Raw genomic sequence first — 20,393 nt, 5'->3', positions numbered from 1 at the left:
GGTTGGCCAAGCTGTGATTGAACCGAGCAAATACATTTCAGCTCGGAAAACTTTTTTTTTGGCCTTACAGTGTGGCTCATGCAAAGCCCTTCATTCCTTTTTGTTGCGGGGGATTGGATTCGAAGCCTCTGTGTGACCCATGTTAAGACTTCTGTATGAGCTGTGTACAGTATGTGATCATCAGGATGGAGCTGCATTGCCATGCCTATAAAAGGATTCAGCCCTTATTATTTAGCTCTGGACAATCACAAACACTGGACATCTTGGTGTCAACTGTTATTACATGATTGTCTGGTTTGAGGGTGTTGGTTGTGTAACTGGTGGGCTTCTGGGTTGTGTTGGTTAGAAAGGAAGATGCCGTGACATGGGAATATCTTAGCGGTTGATCTCAGTTTATTCTGACAGTGACAAATAGTAAAGCAGAACCTCCATGTAAATAATACTGCCCGCTCCAGCTCCTCTTCCACAGGAGAACTGTGTAAAAGGGGCGATTGTGGCAAAATGTTCAACATGGAATAAAACAATATATATAGGAAAACATACCTGACAGTAACAAATCCTCCATGTAGCTCCAGCTCCTACACAAATAAAATAGATATAGAGGAAAAGCTTATCGTAGCTTTAACCTAGCAGCGCTCAACTGCTATAAACAATTACTTGATATCTATATATTGACAGGGGAAGACAGACACCATACCATTGTCAGGAATAAAAATATACCCTACAAACTATGAGAAATAATAGGATGGATTATGATAGTGAATGAGCAAAAGAAATGACACCCACCTCTCCCACAGGAGAATTGTACAAAAGTGAACCTTTTTTTTTGGAGGCCTTCCTAAACAGATATAAACTTTAATCTGATAGATTTTGTGTCATTATATAAACAAAAGTTACAGTACCAACAATCTAGTTTGTCAGCATTGTGTCTGTCAAACTTAACCCTTACATACTTTTCATATTCCCCTCACAGTAAGGACGAGGTCAGACACCATAACAGTCACACAAAAATATACACAACAAACTATGACAAATAATACGGTGGATTACGATAATAACCTCTCTTCACAGTATGGACTGGTTCATTTCAGTCCCAGCCCATGTATCCCCTCATAATTAGTCTCTATTCCAAATTTAGAACCACAAAAGTATTTGGCATTCATAAATACTGTATCAGTTATTCATAAATGGGTGATTAATGCTTCATTAATGTTTCAGAGAGCAGGGAGAGTGTATTCTTTAGGTTTGCTTATGGAGGAAAAAACAGTCACAATCACACCACATTGTGGTCTCATATTACCTAAAACTTGAGAAGATAATAGCCATAATGGGGTTTCCATTTCAATGGGTTTTATTGAATGTGAAGTGTGCAGCCACATTTTTGAATGGTTGGTTTCATAACCGTGAAAATCAACAATCGACTCTGCCTGCATTGTTGTATGATAAAAACCACATGCACTCTTTTCTACATCTATGAAACTGCACAATCATTACAGTCTTGTAGGGCCTGGACTCATCTGTATAACATTTCCTGCTGCCATCCTGCCTGCAGACATGCTACTGAAGATCGACAGATTGTGTTGGTGTCCTCATCTGATACTTCCTCTTCTAACTCACCATGTCCTTACTCCACCAGATCACTCTATCCACGCCCTTTATGTATAAACATTTATAACAGCTTCACAAGAATATTTTTTGGGAAATATATCTATTTTTGTATATTCTTGGTCATAAGGAACAGTCATAAAATCTTTTTACCGCTTTCAAATGTCAGAATGGGTCAAATTACTACTAAGAGTATTGTGTACATCTAGCCCAGACTGTTTCTTTGTGTCTTTTTGTTCTTCATAAAAATAAACCGATTACTTGAATGTTATTCTGTTTCCCTGTTTTCCTCTGACCCCCGTGTTTCTCTTTCTCTACAGGACCTTGGTGGGGTGAGTCCTCCTCAGAGGAACTGGAAGGGGATTGCCATCGCTCTGCTGGTCATCCTGGTGGTCTGCTCCCTCATCACCATGTCAGTCATCCTCCTCACACCAGGTAACACTCAGCCATGATTGTACTCTCTTGTTTTAGAGGTCCTGTATTTATATTAGTCCAGGAATCCCTGTCTTTACATCTGCATCCACAGGCACCTGTCTGAACATCCAAGACACTGTCCCAAAACTGTCTACAACCCTACAACAAGACCTGAATGTACTATGTGGTAGCATATGAAAATAACTTTGCATGATATCAGGAAATTTATCTGTAATGTGAAAGGGGTGGCTCATACAAACCCACAGAGTATCTTTTAAATTGTTCAGCCAGTTCGCTGCTACCAAGTGACAAACAAAAAATGAATGCAGTTGTAAGGATTTAGCAGTTGACTTCATCAAGAATCCACACAGAGTCTAAACATGTTAAAATTCTAAAATTTCCCTTGGATGAAAAGATTATCCTTCACCTGAAGAGGGTACATTGCAGCCTTCCAAAATATTTGAAAAATATTGAAAGCTGAGGATGAGAGCAGATGAATATGCCAAATTGAGTTTTCAACCCATTAAACAAAGAGTGGTGGCTTTTCTCCAGCACCTCTCTCCACTGCGGATGTCTGGATGGTGTCCAGCTTAAAGCTGCACTAATCAATATTCTTAAATGTGCAATGGATCAAATGACTGTGTAATGTGAAAGGGGCCACTCATAGTGATGAACCCACGAAGAATTATCACCAGATCTGCAGTTTGTCTCTGCTCTGCATGTTAGCATCTTTAAGCTTGTTGTTTTGGTTTGTTGTTGATGGATGGTTCAGTCTGATCACTCTCATCAACCCTGTTTGTAGCTGTTTTTAGCAAAAAATATCTGATAAATAATTATTAGGTAATTACCTAGACAGTTAGAGAGAGCTAAACAGCCAGAAATTTCCTTTGGGAGATGGTAGAGACCAAAACAGAGCAAAAAGTGATTATTGGATATACACATTGTCAGGTTGACAGAAACTCCAAATGAACACTAATGTAAGACTCTTCCTACTGGATGTGTAAATAGACGATAATTTGCTAGCACGTTAGCCATATCAACTTTACAGTTTTTCTCAGTTGTTTTGGCTCAATACTCAAATGACGGTTGAAGTCGTCAAAACAATGTGTGAAATTATTCACATTTTGTTACTTATGCACAACAGAAAAAGCATTTTTCATTCTTTGTTGCTATTTTCAAATGTTTTAGCACCTTTAGACAAATGATTATGTGCAATTATCTACAAGTTGAACAATTATTGTTTGTACATGTCTTTATGATCAAAATAGATTGTTTCTTCTGAGTCAAATAGCTTTGCTCACAAAGAAAAATTGTGTAAGTCATCATAGACAGAATAGTCCATCTAATTGTCAAAATGTGCTGAGCTCACGTTTAATAAATTACATTGATACGGAGTGGTCGTAAAGTCTGCTAAATTGATAAATTTGTTCGTTGTCAGGTGAAACTCGAACTTCATTTATGAATGGGGAGTTTCTCACATCTTAGATCAACCAGTGGCAAGTGCTGTCCAGTTAGCTTATAGGTGTAAGTCATGAGTATGGGTATTGTAAAACACATTTATAGAGCTTGAGTGCAAGTGAGCTACAATTTGTGAACATGGAGGAGCTTGCTCAGATAAACATTGGACGGGGGCAACAGTCTGCCCATGGAAGAGGAAAAGAAAGAGAAAGAGGAGTATGGAAGACAGTAGAATAGAGAAAGATGCAGAAGAGTGCAAAGACACAGATGACACATTACATGTGGACTATGTAATCAACCATGGCCTTACAACGGCAGGGGCTGGTCGCCGGGTGCAGACTATTCAGTTTGATACACAATAGCAGTCAGTTAGCTTCAGAAAAATAACAGTCTGGTACGGTAGGCATTCAGTGTCAGTAAGTGTTAGATAAGACTGTTTGGAAATTAGGAGATGAGGAACACACCTCCAGAGTCCATTGTTATTCTGACAAAACATTGAAACATTTTGACCACCTTGGTTTTACACAATGTCAAAGGGACGTGTCATTTTGGTGGCAATGACTTTGACACAATTGACACATTAACTTAGTTTTGAAACATGAATTAAACATTCGGGTGAGTTACAGCCTTTTGCAGGTTAACCATAGTGTTTTGTTGCACATATGAGCTGTTTTGGGAAATGCATCTTCAGTGCTGAGAACTTTAAAAATGTTTCAAGAAATGTGCCAAAGCAATTGAGAAAAACTATAAAAAAAATACTGCAATAATGTAAAACCTGTGTGATTTCTAGCTTGTACCAGTTCTGCCCCTAAGTAGCCCAAAAATAAAAGAATAACAACAAAAAGATAAATATATTCAGTGAAATCTGTGCCCACTATATTGAGTATTTATTTTGATTATACCTGCAGCATAACACCAATACCCGCTGTCATGCCAGCAATACACCGCTAAAAACCATTTTGGGGACATGTTAGATCCTGCGGACCTTTCACCTGTTGTCTCTATATCTCACAGCATTGTTCAGTCCAGTTAGTTGATCAGTATTCTTTGGCTATTTTAAGGCGATTATATCCTGTGTACTTGCTCACAAAATTATGATAAAACGTCCAGTGTTACTCAGATGTAAAATCATCACAACCCAGTGCCCATGCAGCCACACTCTCCCCCTGGTGTATTCCATGGTTGGTTAGACTTTCATTGCCTCCATAAACAAACATGTTGTGTGGAGTTATCAAGGAAAGCCAATATGGCTGACATTCAAAATGACTTGGCCCTCATATTCTGCTCACGATCAGCAGCTGTCCTATTCAGAAGCAGCTTACAATTGGCTCGTTCTCTGTCTGCTGAAGGCATAACATTTCATAATTAAAAATGAAACATTTCCAGGGGCAATGCTGGGACAGCTTTAGGGTTTTCTAGCTCAGTAATGATCATGTTTATGAACATATGAAATGCCATTGTGGAAAAAAAAAAAAAATCTTCCATGTGTTCACATTCACATGGATTTCTTGATGTGTGTGTGTAAGTGTCTTTATGTGGTGTTATTGTGACTGTTCCCAATAGCTGGTGTCAATTTTAGTTATTTACTGGTTATAGTAAATAATGATATAAACATTAAAGCTGCATTAATATTTTTTGGCCACTAGGGGGCATTAGAACCAAAAAGCTGACAGATATAGCCCTCATTTATTATCTTCTTACAAAATATATATGGCTAATATGTTAGCAAACAATTACCAACTTACATTATTTGAGACATTTCATTCAACACCACACATATCAACCTCACGGCAGCGCTGAAGGACAAATCGGGGCATAACCAAAGTTAATAGGAGTCTCTGGAAATCATGACTGTCTGCACAAAATTTCATAACAATCCATCCAATAGAGATATTAATTCAGTCTGGACCAAAGCTGTGGTCTAACAGACAGGCAGACATTGCCATCTTTAGAGCCACGCCACAGGGTTAGACATACCATGTATGTACCCATGTTTTATGCGTGGTCATATATCTGCAGGATACTTTCTGTGGCAGGGGTCATACTCTTAAGGACAGACTTTGTGTTTTTGATGTTTTAATGTTGAGAAAACATCTGAATGTCAGTGGTGAGAGTGAACCCCAAGGTCAACTAATGATGGAGATTAATTTTGAACTGTGTGCATGCTAGAAGCAAACTGGCTTTCTAGATAAAACTAATGTTTTACTGTTTTACTGAGAAAAAATAAGAAATATTGCTTAACTTAACAATCCATGGCTTGTATTTACAGCTGACAACCAAGCCGGAAGTGACACCAAATTGACTGTTGAGGATCTCTTTAAACCTGAGTTCAAGGTCCATGACCCGGAGGCTAATTGGATCAATGGTGAGTGATTCACAACAACATCTACTGTTCCTGCTGGTTGTAGGGTTTCTGTTAATTCCTTTGTCAATGAAGGACACTGTGTTGGGGTACTGAAATGGTTTGTATTTACCTAAAAAAGCTCAACATTTCTGGTTCTATTTACTAAACAAGGTATTACAAGTAAATTGTTCTAATAGAGCTTGATTTTCTTCCCTCATCACATAGCCTTTACAAGGCTGTAGTGCCTTTTCATTATTGTGAATATTTCATGGAAGGACAAAAATAGCACAAATGAAGCATAGTCTTTATTGCTTTTGAATTGTACAATGACTCAAGTGACAGTATGGTAAACTGCCTACATTAACCGTCTTCTACTTCACGGTACTGTACATATATTTATACAAAACGCCCCCTATTCTCTTACTTGACATTAATGACATCTCTGTGAGTTCAGATGCAAACAACAGCACTTATTCTGTTCAGTAACAGAGGGATGACATCTCTCTCTGCTGTCTCTCCTGCTTTGTAATTGTGGCTCACTAAAACAGCCAGCAGACAGTGCCGTTTTAAACAAGGCTGGCTGATGTTTCACCCTAGCTTTACCTTGCATCTTGTTATGCAAATTCAGACGGTCGGATTTATTTTCTCTCTCCTTATTTACATTGTATTGATTCCTTATTTGCCAGAAGGGGATCATATGTTAAGCCTGGAAGGCCTCTGTTGGAAATAAACCGCATCAAGTGGAGTGCAAGGGAATCTGATTACGGTTTGCTTAGAGGGAGGGAGAAGATAGTGATACCTCAGAGAGGAAGGACGGGCAGAAATGTGGTATTCCCGTGTTCCTCTCTGTCGGTTTCCTTTCCTGCGGATTAGTGTGTTTGTTTTGGCTTTCCTCTTCGTTGCCCATCGACTGCGTGACTCTCACTCCACGCCCGAGGGCAAGGGAAAGAGGCAAGGCCTTTCTGTCCATCAATATTTCATTCCTAGGTGACATTTTTCCACTATCTGCACAACGCCATCTCATTCCCTGAGCTGACCTCAGGCTAGACAGAGAGAGCCCCAGTGTTGTGCAATGAGGCAGTCAGGAAAGTCAGCTTTATAGGGTGGTTTGTGGATGGATGGGACAAAATGGACCCCAGACAAATGGGAGACGATAACAGACAGACGGGCGAGAGGAAAGATTGATCACTAGGATTTGGAGCAAAAATTAGATTTTTTTTTCCTAAGTTAGAGGCTTTGGCGGATTTGGCTCGAAAGTCGTCAGTCTCTGTCTACATAGAGATAATCTGAAAGGGTGTACAATGTGATCTAATGAATAAACAAGTGCAAATGGGATGCAGGAGGATGTAATTTATCTTATAAATTTATTTACACAGAAACATTTTAACAAATCACTCTTAACATTACATGATAGAAAATAAAGAAAATTCCAGGTGTCACAGTCTCTTATAATTACTGTATATTACAGGTTGTGTGTATATATAATGTTTAATTTGTGCATCTTTTTTTACATATTTTTTATCATGCAAATAATAACTAGCTAGAATCCAATCATGTATACCCGAAGACACAAATACAATAAAAAAAAAGAAAAACCATTGATTATTATTGAATCATCTGTTAATTATATGAAAACGGGAAAAACAAGAAAAAGAAAAATGACTAACTGATGAAGGTTATTCTTAGTTGGCCTGAGATCTAATATCATGTAAATATGAAGATGAGATCTGCTGTATTCAGCAAATCTAAACCTTCCCGACAAGCCTCAATAATAAAAAAAGAAGCACATGTGCATTCTCACCTCATCTGTTTGAACAATTTTGTATTTCCCTGTTTAGTCTGTTTGAGTAGGCTGTCTTTTGAACTCTGCTATGGACCAAACAACCAGACAGAAAATTTTCTTTTCCCCTGGCGACTTCCAAACTAAAACTCCGGTGCAGTTTGTTTGTGTAATGAAAGCAAGGCGGAGCAGCCACAGAAATGTAAGATAGTAGATGTGCGATTTTATCATGAATTCAAAGGTGAAACTGTCAATTTTACTCTGTCCTTGTGCTCATTAAGGGAAGCAATCTCTAAACAATCTACATGAGATTATATGCAAGGTCATTCGGTAACCATGTTAATCATCATGTGAGCAACCTGTCCCCTAGAAATTCCAAAAATAAAATAGCTAAAACTTGACTAAACCTAATATACGTTTTTTTTAAAAGACTAAAACTAAATCAAAATTGCCACAGAACATTACAAAAGTAAATTGGTGACTTCAATTCATGCCTCAGTTAAATGAGTGCCAATATAAAGCTTCGCATGGACGGGTTGCTACATTCTGACATTACAACTAGACGATTAGTCAAATTGAGTGCATCATTACAGATTAAATTTGCTGCTAAAGAGCACCGTGACTCATCAGGTATACACCTCAATTTCTCTGGTAATGGATCCAGTTTTTCAGAAGATATTGTTTCTTTGCAGTGCCTCTCCACCTCATCTTGAACACAATAATGATGATGATGATGATGATTATAACCTCCAAATATCTGTAGTTTGGAGTATGCATCTGTTGATTTGACACATGCATCATTAAAAACATCATATCAGTTAACATTGCTAGTAGACTATAAACGGTATTCAATCTGTGCATCTGTTCTGCCTTTTTAGATTTGTGATATAATTTCTCACATGCACAAATCTGCATAGTCATTATCATTCTAATATACATTAAAGGCATCCATTTACAGAATGTCACTTGCCTGCAGGGCCGTCTGACATTTCCGCAGTGTTACATTGAAATTCATTGTCATTTTGATGTGGATATAGTTGTTATTGATGAACATCTGTATAAAGATTATAGGGAAACATCTGGTTAATGTCGGGCACATGTGCAAAAAATGACATGCATAGTCTCCCCAGCTGTTGTGTGTGTGTATATGTGTGCATGCTGGATTTGTGTCTTTTTCACACTGATGTGTGTGATAGAGAAAGTCACATTCAGCTGCTGCCACACGTGATTCAGAGAGCATCGCTCTCCATCTGTATTGTCGCAGGCTCCCCAAGCAGGGTGGGCACCGTCAGCCTGTCATTGACAATCTGGTGAGAGACGGGCATCATATTGTATTCACACTGGTCCATTTTGGACAAACTAACACACCGTTTTTACTTTGTATTCAAGACAACATACAGTATAATTCAAATGCAACATAACTAGTGAAGCATAATCTTGACCTCTAGGTTGCACGACTCCACTTTATAAATGTATGAAGACAATAGGAAAAAGACAGGGGTTCTTGGTGACAGAGATCAATGAGAGGTTGAGCTGTCACACAAACACACACCCAGACACACTCCACAGACACTGCTGGTGTGTACATTGCTGGCTAGCTACAGCTAACGACAGTCTTCACAGTGGGTGCAGTGGATGTGTGAGACCTTGACTTGTGATCTGATGGTGGACAGTTGCATCATCTTGCAAGAACCATAATGATTGTCTAACAGAAAGCTTCTGCACTGTAGCATCCAGCAGAGCATCCTGTAGCATCACCTTTGATTAGTGGGCAATCTGCTCCACCACCAGAACAAGAGCCACATGAAATGGTGGTGAGCCAGCTGATTCTTCCCCAAATCTTTTTAGTTTGGGCACCTGACTGTTGTTTTAAGACATACTTGAGAAATTGTGAACCTGTCCTCTAGCAAATATATTTTGATATGTGAGGCCAGACTTTACAAATCATCACATCACCTCAATAAATGGGCATTACTACGGTAATCTCTGTAAATCCATTATTGAGCCTTTAGCTGTCAATACTGTTTACCTCATACAAATTAACACTCAGCTTCATCAAATTGCTAGTCAGCTGCACGGCCTGTCAATCCTCTTCATACGCTGCAATCGAATTCATCTTTTTTTTATTATCCGAAAAAACAGGCTCGGGTCTGACAGATTAATAAATCCCTTCTGGACCGTATGTAATTACGGGAAAATGAAACTGTGAGCGTCCGAAAAGCTGCACCACTTAAATTAAACGTTAGAAAAAATGCCATGCATCAACATGAGAGATGAAGTTTTTTGTAATAGGTAAACAACTATCATACCATCTCCCTAACACTATCCATTATTACAGTTAATGACTCTCTTAATGAGATGTGTGCACTGTTTTGCTAATTGTGAAATTTTGTATATTTGTTTTGTACCTGCTCTTACCTAGCAGAGCTGCTTGCAACCCTTCGGGACTCTTCTATTAAAGCAAAAATAAATGTGTAAATGTAGGAATTTATCTCACAGCACCACAGAATAATTTAAGATGCATTCAGGTGAAATAGATATTGGTGAAATGCAGCAAAATTGAGTTGATGATGATGTTTAGAGGTGTAAAAGCAGTAACGGGAGGTGACATCTGCTGAAGGAGAATCATGTCTTCAGTGGAGTGTGCGTTCTTGACGATGATCAATGCTTTTCTATTTTGGCCTAATTACTGACATTTAGTCTGACTAATGCTGGTTCAACTAACGGAAAAAATCACAATTTTCCTCCAACACATTATCTCCTTCACTCCCACATTTACGTCCTGCAACATACCCGCTCATGATCAATAGTACGGCATGTTAGAGTACACGTCTAATAGTGTCACGTCTCTTTTTCTAATGTGCAAGTCTACAAATGCTCTCAATCCTTGTGAAAGTAAATGTCTTTTATGAATCCTGTGCCATGGAAACTGCTTCAATATCTAAAATCCATCAAATATCTCAAATATTATTTTCTGTTTTCCTCTTCTTTTTGGGAGTTTGTGGCTTTGAGGATATAACGTAACCAACGTAACCATTGGTTTGGGGTCGATAAAGGATTTTATGTGGAATTGTGCCTGTAATTGCTGTATGATTAATGTACTTAATCTGGAAAATTATAACTAGTTTCACTGATATAGACTGAGATAATTAAAATAAATAAAGCATGCAGGGTGAAATATAGTTTTAGTCACCTAAAATCAATTCCTGTCTCAGAAACATTGTATTTTACTGCATTAGCTTTGACTGCAGCATCTTTTTATTAGAATAATGAAATTACACGTTGCCACCCGTTAATCAAAATGTAATTTATTTTCGTTCTGAATAGATTCTGCAGAGCTTCCTGTCACAGGGTTAGAACAGCCTCCACGTGGCCTGACAGGTGAAACCAGGAGCAAAAAAAAAATCAGACAAGCGCCGGATACTGCTCATAAAGCTTTTATTGTGTGCTTGTGGAAATGATTGAAAGCGATGTATCAACATTTTTATCAACTCAGAACTTCTCTCGATTGAATTTTGGAGATGAAATCAAACTGAAACTATAAACCATTACTGTATGTATGAGGGATGTGAGGGTGACATGTGTACCGCATGAATAGTGGAAATTATGCCCTTGAAATGAACTGTTCAGGCCTGCCCGGAGAACCACTCTCTCTGATGCTCGTTTGTATCTGCACTTTAGACACATCACATAACGTCAAGATGAACTTTGCCACCAATGTTCCCTTCGGGTGAGCCACTTACCTTGACTCACATGAGTGCACTGACACATTCCATTACTCTTACCGTGGGATGGTATTTGGTGAATCACTCTTTTTCTTCAACATCTTTTATACTAAAATCAACAATTTGGCATGCTATAGGAGGCTCCCGGCTAGGCTGCCAAGCTGCTTTTGGGTGGGGTATGGATACGCTGTCACACTTGAAGTGAAATTGTATGCTCGAGGATATATTTCACGGATATATGGACTTAAGATAGCGTGCGTATTTTCTTAATGAGTGTAAAGCATACAGTAATTGCATGTCAATGCCAGATTATGGTCTGATTTCCAATAGATGTTTGTGTGCCAGCAGACTTGTTTTTCTTCACCGGAAGATTAATCACTCTGCTACTCAGTTCAGTAGGTCTTTCTGCGTTGAGCCATCAACCCACCTTGATTTTCTTTCATTTTACTAATTAGCTACATGATCAAGCCAATTAATTACTATTCCCCTGCCATTCAGCATGGTGGCAATAGGAATAAAAGATCAGCCATGCTGGTGTCAGCTGACAATGATCTGCAAAGTGTTTTGCAACATATGGATCGGTAGCAGAGTCTTGAAAAAGTAAATTACATTCTTTTTTAGACTGTTTTTCCACTTGCATGCCTGTTCAGCATCATTCTCAGGGGTTAATTAGGAATTGCAGGCTCTGGTGCCTCCCATTAATTAACATTAGAGACTCCCCAAGCTGCGCTGGTAACTGCTGCTGAAGCATCAGTGCGGGGAAAACGGTGTGTGTACACATATATGCGTGTGTGTGTGTTTCTCTCTGGCTGTTTGTTTCTGCAGACATGTAAATGTGTGTGCATGTAGCACATACACATGTCTGTTAGAGCATGAAGGCTGTTAATGGTTGCACACTGCTGCTTGAATGCAGCTGGACAGCTCTGGATGCACGGACAGATGGATGCACACATGTAAATGCCCTGTCTAGTCCTCCTCTTAAAGACAAAATATTCTGGTTGGCTCATTTGTGTGATCCCCAGTGCCACCCAGCACTAAGTTGAGCCCCCCTGCTAAGCCTTACATATCTCACACTCTTCTCCATCTTCCATTAAGCTCCTGTTAGGCCATCTTATTTTTTGCAGCTCCTGACATGCCCATTATCACTGTTCTGAGCAGTGAGGGTCACTGATTAAAAGGAAGGGATTGAATTCCCCATTGATCTCCCTGTGCCCTCGCTCAATGTGTGATTTTCAACAGAGACAGTAAGACATTAGCTAAGCCATTAGTGCATCAGAAGTCTGGTGCTTGGAGGCTGTTATCAAAACTACTAATTCTCAATTACATTTGCATAATAACCCACCATGAAAAAAATCTGACAAATAGCTACCAAAATAGAACAATGCCCTGCTATTAAAACATGTCTGTCAGGAAACTGTCATGTCACACCGCATGATGTTTAGACTGGAAAAAAGTTGGCAGTTATGTGGAAAAATTAAATGTCTGTCACACTCTCTGGAAAGAGCCCTTCTTGTCTTCTGCGTGAGTGAGGCAGAGAGCGAGTGTATGACAGCTGAAAAAAAAATTGTTCTCGTCCATTGATTCCACGCTAGCAGAAAATGATACCATCAGTGTCAATCCACAACATAACTCTTAACGTCGGGAGGAAAGTCAAACATCCCCCAGATTCCTTTTTAAATACATTGTTTTTTTTTTATCCTGTCGAACCATATGGATAAACCTCAGCGTAGGCTACTTTAAATACACGGCGCTATCCGTCTAACTCCATCAGGGTGACAATGAAATGTTTAAAATTTCTTTTACAGTGCTTCATGTGCAAATGGCTGTTAAACCATAAACAATATATTCAAAAATACCTTATACTGATGTAATACATTATAATAGCTTGTCAAAATGTCACCAAACCGGACTCTTGCACTTTTACACAACAACAGCTAGGATACATTTAAAAAAAAAAAAAAAAGTTTACATCTCTATTGTAACGACTTCTATCTATCTAAAATTGTTTGGACAGTGCTGTTAAAAAAAAAAAAAAAAAACATCTACCAGATTACACAAAATAAAACTCAACAAGTTTCATTTCAATATTACTGAAAAAACTACTTGAAAAAACCTACTAGACTAATATTCTAATTGCTTCTAAATTTGATATAAATCAGTTGCCATTTGAACCACCTCTACTGGTTGCTATAGTGAGTGCTATGTAGTATATTTCACAAAACTAACTATAAATAACCCCTATGAACTATGATGCTCATTTTGACATTAATCATTAAATACCGACCAAGGTGGTTTGTTTGCCAGATTATATTCACATCTGCTTTACTTTGTCTTGGAGAAAGAAAAAACTATATCAGCTCAGATTGATTGATGAGTTTCCAACAGAATCATGCTGCACACAGCACATCTTTAGCTCCCCCCCCCCTCCTGTACCTTAGTGTTCTCTATTTTACATTTCCACATCACATTGTTCCGCAATTATGTTCATGTCTCTCTTTTTTTATTTGGGCATCAAATGTATTTATTTATTTTAAAGGCTCTGTACACCCCCACTCTAATCAGTCAAAATAATAAAAAAATCACCTGTGTGGGTGTATACTGGATGAGCACAGTGTTGAATATTAAAACATCATAAAAAACAGAAATGTATCACAAGTCACATCAATTTTTATTATATAGCCCAATAACACAAATCACAAATTTGCCTGAAGGTGCTTTACAATCTGTACAGCACAGTACACCCTTTATCTATAGACCCTCAATTAAAAACAAGGGGAAAACTCCCCCAAAGAAAACCCTTTAATGGGGAAAAAACCATTACAACCATCTATTAAAGAAGTTAATTTCTATCTGCATCCTACAACACTAATTTGTGCTTCTTTTATTAGATATAGTCCTGACCCAAATGTTCTCTGAGCATAATCACCGAATGTGAAACAAACTCAAGCACAGCCCCCCCTTTTTCTTTATGAAGGCTTCATGAAAATGGTTGTGACTGCTGTAAATCACTGCACCCTTGACACGCGGTCTGTATTGCTGCTGTACTGGGATAATAAGGCAGGGTATGTCTGGCCTAATGACGATGCAGTGTAATCGTTAACAGCCGGTCGGTGGGATTCCAATGAGGCAGGGTATTGATTGGCTCACACCTGGCTGTGGAGGGAAGACAGTGATATATTGGTTGAAGGCGAATAGTTGACAGATCTCAGCAGCAGGCCTGCAGCGGGTTAAAACCACCAGCCACAGCCCATTCACACAGAGTACACAGCTTTGTGGCTGTGACTGTAGCTCATTTAATCACAGAAAAGGGGATTTCAGAGCTGAACATCCCAAAACTGCACGGTCATATTATTCCTTTAACACTGACAGAGATATAGTTATCAAATGAAAATGGATAATTGTTGTTTTTATAGTATTAAAACAATAAAATAAGATAAATGGTGAAACTTTACATGCTTAAGCTTTTCTAAAACTCCTTTTTACCCCTTTTTACCTGACTGTCCTGCAGTGTTTTTGGTTTTGTTTGTTTGTTTGTTTGTGGCTCACTGCATTGAAATGGCTTTTTGTGGCTCTAGGTTTGCTACCCCTTAGTCTAGTGTAGGCTAGTTAAAAGTTATTTGCGGAGGGTAAGTACAGTGTCAAGCATTTTGTTTGATGGTGGAGAAAAAGTACTGATTTTATGTTCCCTTTATTCTGATTTCCATCCAAAAAAGTAGATGGGGAGGCTTTAAAATTGCAGGTGCATCACAAATTAAAAGTAAAACACAGTTTGCATCCAAATGCCAAATGATTTGGAGGGGAATAAATTAGACTTGGATGAATAAAACTGTCTCAAAAACACACATATCATGTGGTCATGATGAATTTTTCCATTCTGTTCCCAGTCACGAGGCACATTTAAAAATAATTTGACTGTGTCTCCTGAATAGATGATGATGATGATGATGATAGGTACAGGATGTAACAGAAATGTTGTGCAACTCTATGATGACTTATTCAAATTCCACTATCTGATAAATTGGTTCGAGATCACCTCCTTGTCCTTAGACACATTTTAATGTATATAAAGAAATGTTACTTGCTGTTCATATGATGCATATTTCACTACAACTCCGTTTTGACAACCTCTGCCGTGTTTCAGTCTGTAATAAAGTAGATCCATTGATTTTCTTAGACGATTAATGGCAGTTTGCCATAGCTTGGCAGCAGGTGTTTTATGTTTCTATACATTTCACAAGATGGCCTCTCCATGGTTTATTTTACTGTTGCTTAAAAAAAAAAGACAGTGAGCATGGTTTATGGAGGAAGAGAACGAGGTTTCAAAGCTGAGTAGAACATTTTGCAGTTTTTATTGAAGCAATGTGGAAATGTACAGCAGTAATGGACATTTCTCAGTGAACACGGTTGTATTTAGTATACTGTAGTCTAGTATAGTACAGCATAGTGTAGTATACATGTTGTACCAGTGCAGCATTATACTGTATGTTATACTTAAGTGCAGGACTAATAAAAATAAATAAATATTAGAATGAATACCAACCAGTAAATTTATACCAGTATAGTTAATTGTATTCTCTTTTGTACACTATATTACAGTATCACACAGTCCATTGTATAATATGGTATAAAATAGAGCTGAAACGATTAGTTGATTAATTGATTATTCTTTATTTATGTCATTTATCAAGTAAAAATACCACAACTCACTGGATTTACTGGTCTTTTCTGTTGTATACAAATGTAAATTTAATATTTTTGGATTTTGGACTGTTGATCTGACAAAACATCATCTTAGGCTCGGGGCATTTTTCACTATTTCTTGATACTTTATAGATGAAACAGACAATAATAAAAACTCAATTAAAAAAAACAGTACACAGATTTATAGATAGTGTTAATCATTAGTTGCAGCACTAATATAAAAAGGTATAGCATAAAAGTACATTTTACATTACATTTTCATGTATTTGGAGACATAAATTTGACATTCAGTACTTTGAGCTGTATTGTATCTGCAGTGTAAATGATGATTTTGGTGTATTACAACTTTGACTTTATTTGCATGGTTTAGCCATCATTCCTATTGGATAAAATAACATTTCACTCATCAGGTCACTTGGTGAGATCCCGGAAGGCAGCAGCCTCTCTAAAATACACAATAAACATCCGTTACAATCTACAGGACAACTTCACACACCAGTTGTGCAATAAGGAATTATTGTTGACATTACAGGTGCATTCACTTTCGATTTTACTTCAAAATATATATTGGCCCCATTGACTTTGTTGCAGTGATGTTGTTGTGTTCCCACATCTCAGAAGTTCACGGTAGTTCACTGAGTAAAATGCTACCAGAAAAAATAAAAACAATGAGAACAATGGGAAAAATAATTTGAAATAAACCAGAAATATCCCTAAAACCTTGAAAAGGTGTCAGAATAAAGCTCAGAACACTGTTGAATCCACCAGCAGGTACTGTTCTCACCAGCCCTCCACTGTCTGTCACTGATGTTGAAAGTACATTGTGAGAACCTGAGGCTGTAATAGAAGGAAAATTGGATGACCATCATCACATTCACAACACAGTTCTTAACTTTACAAATCACACTTGAACCTGTGGCAGGCTGCGTATTTTGTTGAGGTGTCTGTAAATGTGCTGTTTATTTCCTCCTGCTCTATCACACATTCTTGGTGATGCATCACCATGGAGACTATTGATGTAACTTTTTAAATGATCACATTTGATAGAGAGGAATACACCAGATGGTGGTTTAGGCAGGATTGTTGATGTGCCTGCAAGGTCATAAACATAATAGCAAAAAGCACTAAAGTTTAACAGAAAACAGCATCACATATTTTAATCTTTCTAAAGAAGGAGCTGATGGCTGATCATTCACTACATTTTGCTCCTTTTAGAAAATACAAATTAAAAAAAAAAAAAAAAAAAAAAAGTATTTCACTTTTTGAACTGCAAAAATATGCTGGATAGATGAATTATGCTCTGTTGTGAGGCAACACTGAGATGTGGCTTCATAGAAAAGAGTTAGAAGCAGGTTTGTGATTTGTTGTAACTACCATTATTGCTGGTATGAAGGCTACTGGGAAATGAGAATGAGTACCTCAGCGGCAGATGAATGCGGCAGTTAATGGGCAGCTCACTGTAAATGTGTGTAACTGTGTTTGTAAGGATTGTTTGTATGTCATGAGAATTACTGCCCTCTCTACTGTACGTAGCAAAGGCATAAATGTTTTGATATTTTTATGCTACTGCAAAAGAGAACACGTTGGTTGGGTCAACATAGCTTGAGGCTATACGATGGGAAAGTGCAATTCATCCTCTGTCTCATAATAACAGTCAATATTGGTTTCTTTTAACCATGACGGTGATGTTTTCTAACCTTAACCATGAACCATGTAATCTTCCTCTAATGTCAGGTAGTTTCAGTTGGCTAAATTTAACCAGACCTTAATTGTAGAGGTTGCAGACTGGAAAACATTGATATTAGTCACTTTTGTAACAGTCATATGGGTCATTTTAGAAGGCACTGGCATTTTCTTGTTTAGTATGAGAAGCAGTTGCATCTGTTTAGTTAACAATTCCCTCATTTTTTCAATATTTTGCCATGCATTTCCTTAACAAATCAAACCTTGCTTGCAATTAACCGCAGTATCATCTAACAAATTAATTCATGTGCCAGAAAGTCTTGTGCATGTTTTTTTTTTTTTTGGGGGGGGGGGGGTTATTTTTTTCTGGCTTAGATTTGTTGGGGTCAAGTGATTGACAGCGAGCTAATCCTCGTGTAATCCTCAAGGGATGCCAGCAATAAGAAATCCCATGTTCACACTGTGACATGCATGCTCCGTGCTCTTGCTCACCCACTTGCAAAGTGTGAAATGTGCTCTTGTCTTATCAGAGGTCTGTGGATGGCAGAGGGGAAACCTCTGGGCCTTCCAGGTATTCTGTGAAGGGCAAAGGGGAAATATTGAAAGAATTCTTGTATTCATAATAAATATTTTTAAATTACTTTTATTCGCTGAAATAATAGTAATCATTTCTAGATCCTTGTTATAAACTTGGACTGATATGTCTTGGCAAACAGTGGGTTAATATAAAGCAATGGGAAATGGACCAGTTTTTCTTCCATTGGTATCTGGATGAATCAGCGACTCCTCCTTGCCAGTCAACGTGGGCATGAATTTTATTTGACGGTGGTCTTAGCTAATCATATTTTAAGTTGTGATATCCCAATGTCTTCCGGGCATTCACTAATACTTAGTGGATAAGCAACCCACGAAAGTAGTCAGTGAGTGAGTGAGTGAGGGGGACAACAAACAGTGACTCACTAACCCAATAACTCCCAGTTCTATTTCTCTGCTGAATGAGAGACATGAATTTACTTGTTGCCTTATTCTGGGCAAAATTTGACAAGAACACTGCAGTATATTTGGTTGAAGATGTTTCTGAAAATATATGCCAACTCCAAACTTTCCATGATAGCTTCACTTGCCATAAGGAAGCAGAAAGTTAATGTTGATCGCTTCATGGACACAAGTTACTGGTTTTTAACTGGTTTCATTGTGAGCATTGTCAATCTCTTGGCATTTGCATAGTTAAAAATGTAACTCTGATTTGAAGTTTTTGCTGTGTTTGGATTCATGCTGGGTATTGCATTGTTCAGGCACAGAAGTCAGTATGAAATGAATAAATTTGTCATCATTTTCCTATAATTAGCCTGCAGTCAAGACACATTTCAGTGAGAAATAAACAAATTTGTTTTATCATTTGATAATCACAGTTTTCTGTGCAAGTTGGAGGAACTGTACTGTAAACCTACAATTTGCATCTCTAGTTTTATTGCCATGGACATGAAATAGCAATAAATTACTCATGAGACATCTGATATCTACATTAACTTGTTTGTCTGGGATTGCTGCCTTTACTTCTGGAGGAGAGATAAAAAAAAAAAAATCTAAAAAATTAAATCTACAATGAAATTCAAATATGTCGAAGCTCAAACAGACACAAAAACAGATCGGATTAGCATTGGATCCAGTAGCTAATGATTATTCTAGATATTTTACTTTCATTCTAGCTAAACAAATATATGAAATAAGTCAATGTGATTTGCTTGTTTCATTTATCTTCACAAAATTATACAGGCCTAATCATTTACATGTCATATTTAAAATTTAGTGATGTCATGATAGCCAGCTTTGTATGACTGGTTTTCCGGATTCACCTTTGTGTGCTGTAAAACCAGGTAGGGCCTTTAAGATGCTGAACTTACATGTGACAGGGCTCTGGCAATTCATTTTATTGCTCTTTTTGATTTTTTATTGCCACATGTGGTCCTATTGGAGGCCCAGGGTCAGTCTCAGCGACATGACTACAAACCTTGGTGAAACCCAATGAAGGTTTCATATGCAGTGTGATTTATTCCAGCTCAGTCAATTTTCAAGTCAGTGAAAGGTCATACTTCACAAAAATGAATTTGAAGGGAGGAAAACAGCGCTGGTATTAAGGACTTACCATTAACAATATTCTTGTGGTTCAAAACAAACTTTGAAAAGAAAAATAGTTAATGTCTTAAAAAGTGTCCTTGGAGAGGACATAGTACCACTTAGTATGGATCTGTGGAGAATCAGTTGTGTTTGGTTGCAGTGTGATTTTGTTGAATATCCACTTTGCACACAGGCCTCTGTGCCGCCGTCCCCTTGTGTCATAAGGGCCGATGCATTATGGAGTGACATTCATATCCCATCTATAACCTCTACAACCCTGCCATAGGGCTCTGACATTTCACTTCATTAAGTCCTCAGTAGATTTGATGCTCCGTCTCAGATACAGGGCCAGTGTGAAAGGACGACGGTTGACGATGAATTAAACATGGCATTCGGGTTTATATATAGACTTCTTAGGACAAAGGCAGCTGTATAGTATCTCATTCCCCAACCGTCTCACATCCTCTGGCATCATCACATGACCAATGACTGCTGGCAATGCATTTTACATTTTTTAGTTGATTGACAAGGCAAATATCTTAAAGGATAAGTCTGTCAACGTTCA

At 38.0% G+C, this 20,393-nt stretch overlaps 1 protein-coding gene across 2 annotated transcripts in view; it reads left to right on the top strand.

The window, feature by feature from the left end:
• The window catches only part of LOC137192318 (inactive dipeptidyl peptidase 10-like), a 204,262-nt gene that overhangs the window by 116,978 nt on the left and 66,891 nt on the right, over positions 1-20,393 (top strand). For both annotated transcript variants that reach the window (XM_067602905.1, XM_067602906.1), the window contains exons 2-3: positions 1,926-2,040; positions 5,747-5,842. In XM_067602905.1, coding sequence (XP_067459006.1) covers positions 1,926-2,040; positions 5,747-5,842 — 211 coding nt within the window. The remainder of the gene's footprint in view (positions 1-1,925; positions 2,041-5,746; positions 5,843-20,393) is intronic.

Source organism: Thunnus thynnus, chromosome 11 (genome assembly GCF_963924715.1).
Source record: "Thunnus thynnus chromosome 11, fThuThy2.1, whole genome shotgun sequence".
Lineage (NCBI taxonomy): Eukaryota > Metazoa > Chordata > Actinopteri > Scombriformes > Scombridae > Thunnus > Thunnus thynnus.
The sequence above is the reverse complement of the archived record's forward strand: the minus strand, read 5'-3'. Positions and strand labels throughout refer to the sequence as shown.